Here is a 7,649-nt window from a genome sequence, read left to right on the forward strand (position 1 = left end):
AAAATAAACAAATAAACAAACTTCCTCTTTTATATATATAGATATTCAACCATCTTAGAGGTAATATAGAGATTTTTCTTTGTTTCACTTTAGTTTAATGCAGGTGGCGATTACATTCAAAAATTATAATTTGATATAATTTCACTGTATCCACGCTAATTACCAACTTTATAATTTTATATAGTTTCATCGTATCCATCTTATACGTCCACTGTATAGTTGTTTTGTACATAATATCACCGTATACAATCTAAGCATCCAATACCTTCTACAGAGAAAGTTTATGTTTCAACCCAAATACGACAATTATTATACTGAACAGCGTTGTATAAACAGCGTTGTCCCTGGGCCACAGCCGGACTCGCGATTAACATATTCAGCCCATGCACACATTATTAATCACATTTGATTTTTCATATTCATGCTTAAAATTTTTCATTCTTTTAATAAGACAGTCTCATTCCAGCAAGTTGCATAAGTAAGAAGTTATGAGCTTCCAATACTTTCCTTCCTCTACAATCCGGCACTGGCCCTACTTGGCATGGATGAAACAAGAACCATCTAGAAAAAAGAATCGTCAAATACAAAAGATGCACTTAAAAAAAAAAGGTTACTGTTGTTTAGCCCATTTCTTGAACATATCACGATTTCACTTGTGATAAGAAAAGGGTTTTTGTTATTGAGTCTAATTTTACTAAATGTACTATTTAACAAGCTGATTCATTAAATGAAATAATTGACATTGCTTAATTATGACCAAACTGAACCCTTTCAATCTGTGTATAAAATGATGTTGTCATAGTAATAACTAGGTTATATGATACATGCGTTATTAACAGGCTAGATGACCCTTGGAAATGAAGACTTGCTTTTAGGTTAGCAATTTCATATTTCTCTTTTAGCTGAAGAATACATAGGTTTTGAAATGTTTTAAATTTTCTTGATGACTCAACAGTAAGCTTGCGAATCTAAAACGCTAAAATTCAGTGTTCAATCCCTGCAATGAGTAAGATGCATATAGCTCATTGGCCATTTTTACGCTTAAATACAAATAAATAAACCGAGCTTATGGGCCACTCTTTACGTATTTTGGCCGAGCGTGGCCCAGTGATTTAGCGTGCCGCATTATGGGTCTACGGGTCGAACACTCACGTCCCGTTGTTGCAAATATATATATATATATATCGCTCAGCTCTTTGACGGCTAAATCCCATTATTTGGCTAAACCAGTCATCCAAAAATTGGCGGTGGGTGCTGTAAAGAGCCAGTCTCTGCGTAAATAAATTATTCACAATGACAAAAACTTTACAGGTAATTTTTGAGATTTTTAAAGTTTTACCACAATAAAATAAAAAGGATGCACAAGTCCAAAATCTGTGGGAGTTGTTGCAAGGTATCTTGTGCTTTAGTCTGTGGAAGTTGTTGCAAGGTTTCTTGTGCTTTAATCTATGGCAGTTGTTGCAAGGTATCTTGTGCTTTAATTTGTGGGAATTGTTGCAAGATATCTTGTGCTTTAGTCTGTGGGAGTTGTTGCAAGGTTTCTTGTGCTTTAATCTGTGGGAATTGTTGCAAGGTATCTTGTGCTTTAGTCTGTGGGAGTTGTTGCAAGGTATCTTGTGCTTTAATCTGTGGGAGTTGTTGCAAGGTATCTTGTGCTTTCGTTTGTGGGAGTTGTTGCAAGGTATCTTGTGCTTTAGTCTGTGGGAGTTGTTGCAAGGTATCTTGTGCCTTAATCTGTGGGAGTTGTTGCAAGGTATCTTGTGCTTTAATCTGTGGGAGTTGCTGCAAGGTATCTTGGGCTTTAGTCTGTGGGAGTTGTTGCAAGGTATCTTGTGCTTTAGTCTGTGGGAGTTGTTGCAAGGTTTCTTGTGCTTTAATCTGTGGGAGTTGTTGCAAGGTATCTTGTGCTTTAGTCTGTGGGAGTTATTGCAAGGTATATTACCTAAACAAATCAGGTGAATATTTTGCACTGGAAACCAAATTCAATAGGAGAGTCTCCATTACTCTCTACACATTCAGAGTCCTAGACTCGCCACTACTCTCTACATTTCAGATTCCTGGAATCGCCACTACTCTCTACACTTTCAGATTTCTGGAATCGCCATTACTCTCTACACCTTCAGATTCCTGGAATCGCCATTACTCTCTACACTTTCAGATTCCTGGAATTGCCACTACTCTCTACACTTTCAGGTTCCTGGAATTGTCCACTACTCTCTACACTTTCAGATTCCTGGAATTGCCACTACTCTCTACACTTTCAGGTTCCTGGAATTGCCACTACTCTCTACACTGGGCGTCAAATCAAACATAGATAAAATACCTCTTGATCCATGCACTCTATCACTGTTGATAACTACACATCCAAAATCACACTGGCCATCAACTCAACCATTAATACCCCAATTCACCAACTCAGTCATTAACGTCCCAATTCATCAACTCAGCCTTTAATATACCAGTTAATCAACTCAGCCATTAATGTCCCAATTCCTACCAAGAAAGTACCTCAAAACTTTAATCACTGGAAATTAACTCCTGATATCCTCAAACACATCTCTGAAAAACGGCGATAATATCGTTTATTCATATTATCTCGAGAAACAAGCTTGAAACTTCTTATAAATAAAGAAAACAATACAATCAAGAATTTTATCATAGAAAAAATCAACTAGGAAAATTTCTGTACCTCTATATACAAGTCTACCCCCGAACCATAGGACTTTTTGGAAAATAATTTAAATCACTATGCAATCCCACACAACACCAATCCACTCACAATATACAAAAGGAGACACAATTCCCTAAGAAAAATCAGGAGGGGGATTAAAATGATGTGAGTTTGATACAATCATGACCATATACAAAGCCTACATTAGACCAGTTCTTAGATTTAGAAACATGATCACCTGCAATATGTCAAATAACCTAATCATAAATGCATCAGAATAAAGTCATTAGACTGATTATCCATAGATTACCTGTCTACATCCCTTGTCATATTTTAACATATAACTTCCTACAGTCAAAAAGTGAATCAGTAATCCAGCTTCCGCCTTCCATACCAAAGCTGCCAACGGTACTCCACAATCAATCCTGTTCCCATCATTTGCAGTAATTCCAAAATCTTGACAAGAACACAAATCATCATTTAAATCACATTCAAACAATCAATTAACAAACACATATCTATATGAGCTAGTCAACAATTTCCCCATACTTAGATTCTCTCCAGCTTAGATTCACCAATACGGGGCACCGTTCGGATAGATGATTCGGCGCTCGAACAATAAAAGTGGATTCTTTCGAAGTACTTCCCCCAAACACGCCTAAAATTATGGGATTGTATGTATTGATCCCGGCCACCCTGTCCAACGAGGGACGTTTGGATTCAGAAGATGATGATCAGAAACAAGTGCTTTTCCGGCATTCTCGCATTTTGAAGAGCTTGAGATGACTCAGCACAGTCGTGGATAGTATTACCATCTCCTTCAAGAAGTATCGACATATACAAAACCTTGGGCGGGATGAAGAGAAACATCTATTTCTGAACATTTCCTGTTATTTCAAAGTCTAAATCCTTTATTTTCAACCGAACAAATACCACGGGAAAAAAGAAAAGGTTATTTGATTGAAAGATCCAGTCAAAGCTGTTCTAGTGGCGAAAGCGCGGGCTAGTTGTTTTCTCTTTGGTCAGTAGTTTAAATTAGGGACGTTCCTAACTAGGGGTTCCTAACTTCTGACCTAACCGTTTATCTCACGTTCACATAAGCTGCTATTCAACGTAAAAATTCCAGTTACATAGAAAGTAAAACAGAAAGATAAATGTCTTCGTTATTAAGTACTCTACACAATGGGCTATCTGTGCTCTGCCCTCCGTGATTATCGAAACCCGACTTTTAGCGTTATAAAATCTCATTCTTATCGTTAAGCCACGGGGGGAGGGGGGAGAAATGAATAAATGCATCTTCTTCTTTTTTATTTTTTTAACAATTAAACTAGACCGAGTTTTGAAACCGCCCAAATGGAAAACATTCAATAAATGTCTCTTAAGATGTTATTTTGTTTGTGAAAATCACGCATCTAGGCTTCCAAAGTCGTAACAATGACTTCTGATATGGTTAATAATAATGAAATTATGCTTTTATTCAAAGCGTATGATATTTATTGGTATAGCAGTCTCTCAACCCACGTTGTAGCGAGGATTATTGTGAATTTGTTTGTTTGAAGATAAGCACAAAGCTATACAATGGGCTATGTGTGCTCTGCCCACCACGTGTATCGAAACCCGGTTTCTAGCGTTGTAAGTCCGCAGACATACCGCTGTGCCACTGGGGGGCAATTATTATGAAAACTAAATCCTTATACAAACGAGAAGGACAAAGCTCAGGAAGGAAACAGTTAAAGAGAAATAAATAAATATATATTGTTTTACTCCAAGTAACTCAACATGCTATAATATATATATATATTTCATCTACTTAGCATTTTCAAACGTCTTTATTGACAAGCCATTCAACAGGACCATTCATAGCTGTATTTGTCTTAGATATTAAAAAAAAAAAACAACAACCGGAGATTGTGTCCTAATTACCATTAACCCAAACATGCCACTATATTGACCTTATTATTAAAGCTTTTATTGTACAAGATACATCTTTTAAATAGTCATTAAAAAAGAAGAAAAATATTGTTCATTGTTCCAAACCAATGAATCTTAAACTCATGATAGTATACGTTGTGACATGTAGAACATCAACTGTTTTGGAGATGATTGTACACATAAATATCTACAACTGTATTTTGGCACATTCAAACAAAAATATACATACATATAAAAACAGCATGGTTACACTTGGATATCTTTGTACTTATCATTCGAGCAAAACGTCTCATTTAGTATTTGTTACGTATGAATTAATGCATATTTGAAAATTGAATTTTCTTTAAAATGATAGATAATTCTGTGACTTGATAACCAATGACGTCTTTAGTTATTTCGTATGCAATTACAATTTATTAACAGCACAAATGGTTCTCATACAGTAATGTAAAGACGTAATTAATTCGTGGATAATGTAAAACAGGGAAACAAGTTAGAGAAGTCAAACTATTTGCCAATAAGCGGTGTAATTTGGAACACAACAACAGCTACCGCATGCTGAAGCAGTTCTTTGGCGCCGAGTTTCTTAAGTTGCGTCTTAAAAACAATTATGTAACAAACATGCGAGCAACAATCTTTCACTTTCGCCATCTATCGGGACATTATATACATATTTATAGAAAATCAAAAGTAATCATCCATGTATTTTCACCTAAACACTTTCACTTGTAATCTACAAATATTTATTATCTTTTCACACATTCAATTATTACAATGATTTTGAGTGATGACGAATATTTCTTCTCTTTTTTTTTTTGATTTAATATAATTTATTACATTTGTAACAATTAAAGCTTAACTAACAGGACACAAAATTGTTTTCCACTATAAACAATGCAGAAGTTATTTACGTAATTTTTCTCAATTTTTACATCCGTTCTTTCGGTGTAAGACATCACAGTTTAAATTTTGGTAACATGCTTACCTAGAATAATAAGGCTACCCGCTAAAAACAAATAAAAATAGCATGTAAACAACATATTTTTACACTGTTTTAAACGCTAATCTGACTCTAAAATATATTATACTTATAACTTGAACGACTTCCTCAATTCGTTAATAGGAATTTTCGAAAGTTCTTTGAAACCAATAATAGATTGTATATAACAATACAACCCCAGCAATACTCATAACAGTAAGTCTTTACTGACTACCTCTTCAAATATGTTTTGTTTTACATCAGATTTGAAAAACCTCAAATCCGGTCAAGTAATACTGCATCAACGTTAAACCCGATCAATGTTTCCGTACAATAAATAGCATTCGGTCATGCTGTTCACTGAAGTTGAGAGTCATTTAGCATAGTCTGAAGAAACTTCCCAAACAATCGATCAAGAAAATAATTTTCCAAGTCTAAATATACATGTATGTTACCGATCGTGGCGATTTCTCACCAGTGAAAATGGGTAGATATTTGTTTTTTTTCGTAAACGAAGCCAGAATAATGTTAACCCCTACGAAATTTCATAGCTTACACATTTAATTACATTCTAAAGGTAATATAAAGTCATTCATTTCATCTCTTAGAGCATTATGATATTTCTGCAGAGGAATCTAAATTTGTCTGTTTTGAATAAAAATCTAGATTCAATAGAGTTTTGTTTTTTCCACAATTGAAAGTTTTGTTGCTATTGTTTCATTGAGAAATATATGAAATACATCGACATTTTTTCACGCGCATCACTTGTTTGATGCGAATAGGTGGCGTTAGTGAAGGACACCTCAAAACTACAGTAATCCAGTGCACTTTGCGAGGCTTGCAGAAGGGGCACGAGCGGAATGCACCCGAATTATCGTCTGTTGGATCACTTCCCGGTTTAGGGATGAAAAATGAATTACACTGTCCGTAACAAAAATTGTTCGATATTTCAGCGGGGATACAACCATCTTCCCGAATCTGCTGCGTCATGGGTTTTGTTTGGCACCAGTCTTTTTGTAAGTGGCTGGTTGTTGTGACTACCATTGGTGGCGAATCTGATTTTAGGCCAAAAAGCGCTCCAACTGACGACAATCTACGACGACTGGGAGATTTGTGAGAGCGATTTTTATTTCTCCTTCTGTTTTTTTTACTGTGTTGTCGGCGATGTCTTCGTCGCCTTTTATTACTCTTGTGACAACGTTTCTTAATTGTATGACGAGAGTCTGATGGTGTAATATGCCAGACCTCTGTCTCTATTACTTTCATAAAGTTTTTTAGGAGCGCGACCACATCGATGCGTAGTCTTTCGTCCTGTATGGTCATCGACTGGAAATCAACTGACCCATTGGACGAAGCATCTGTACCATTTGCTGTCTTAATCGCTCTCATTAACAATGACACGACAGAACTATTAATCATCTGGGGTGGTTGAGTGATGCTGTCCACCTCGAATCTTCGCGCCATGATGATATCTTTGGATTTTTTTCCTGTCACGCATCCTAGATATAAGGTTGCTAAGGTTATCCAGACATAAATAAATTGAAGTTCGTTCGCTTCTGAAAAAAGTTTCATCTTCGTGGTTCAAAATATCTATAAAATACAAACATTGAATTAGAAACAAAAAATATTATTAAAAAGATTTATTCATTCAACACTTGACTTGGTTAGAATGTTTACAAGTATAACCGTTTTAACATATTTTATAACCAGTTTCATTATTATAAGTAGAGAAACGATGGCAGGACAACTTTATATTTTATTAGTGCGAGAGATACGAAATAGGTTGAATATAATTAACCGGTCATACAAGAGCTAACTGAACATAGCCGACCCGGATTTTGAACTGATAAGACTAGATAGAAAGTAGCAAGATAACAGCACCTGCCGCCAACTCTTGGACTACTCTTGTCTAACCGAATAATGGGATTTGACCATTACTTTTGTAACGCACCCATGGCCTCAAAATACCGATCGTCTTTGTGCGACAACAGGAAGCGAAATAAAAATCTTCGGATTCACAGGCTGGCCACATCAACCATTAAAGCACGCCTGACCCAGTAGTTTTAA

At 35.8% G+C, this 7,649-nt stretch overlaps 1 protein-coding gene across 1 annotated transcript; it reads right to left on the minus strand.

The window, feature by feature from the left end:
• Positions 1-1,446: 1,446 nt before the first annotated feature.
• On the minus strand, positions 1,447-6,848 carry LOC106475201 (seminal vesicle major clotting proteins-like). Its single transcript, XM_022379378.1, has 3 exons — positions 6,545-6,848; positions 2,982-3,127; positions 1,447-1,914 (listed from the first exon to the last, which is right to left on the minus strand). Exons 1-3 carry the CDS (start codon positions 6,846-6,848, stop codon positions 1,447-1,449), a joined length of 918 nt encoding a protein of 305 aa, XP_022235086.1.
• Between the last annotated feature and the right edge of the window lie 801 nt (positions 6,849-7,649).

Source organism: Limulus polyphemus, unplaced genomic scaffold (genome assembly GCF_000517525.1).
Source record: "Limulus polyphemus unplaced genomic scaffold, Limulus_polyphemus-2.1.2 Scaffold8211, whole genome shotgun sequence".
Classification (NCBI taxonomy): Eukaryota; Metazoa; Arthropoda; class Merostomata; order Xiphosura; family Limulidae; genus Limulus; species Limulus polyphemus.

Bases quoted from the DNA above. Each gene is read 5' to 3' on its own strand.
- LOC106475201 (XM_022379378.1), bottom strand. From the start codon at position 6,848: ATGAAAGTAATAGAGACAGAGGTCTGGCATATTACACCATCAGACTCT. The intron at 3,128-6,544 runs GTATCCCCGCTG...GTTCTTGTCAAG, and splicing joins GCAGATTCGGGAAGATGGTT to ATTTTGGAATTACTGCAAAT. The intron at 1,915-2,981 runs GTAATCTATGGA...TAACTCCCACAG, and splicing joins ATGACAAGGGATGTAGACAG to ACTAAAGCACAAGATACCTT.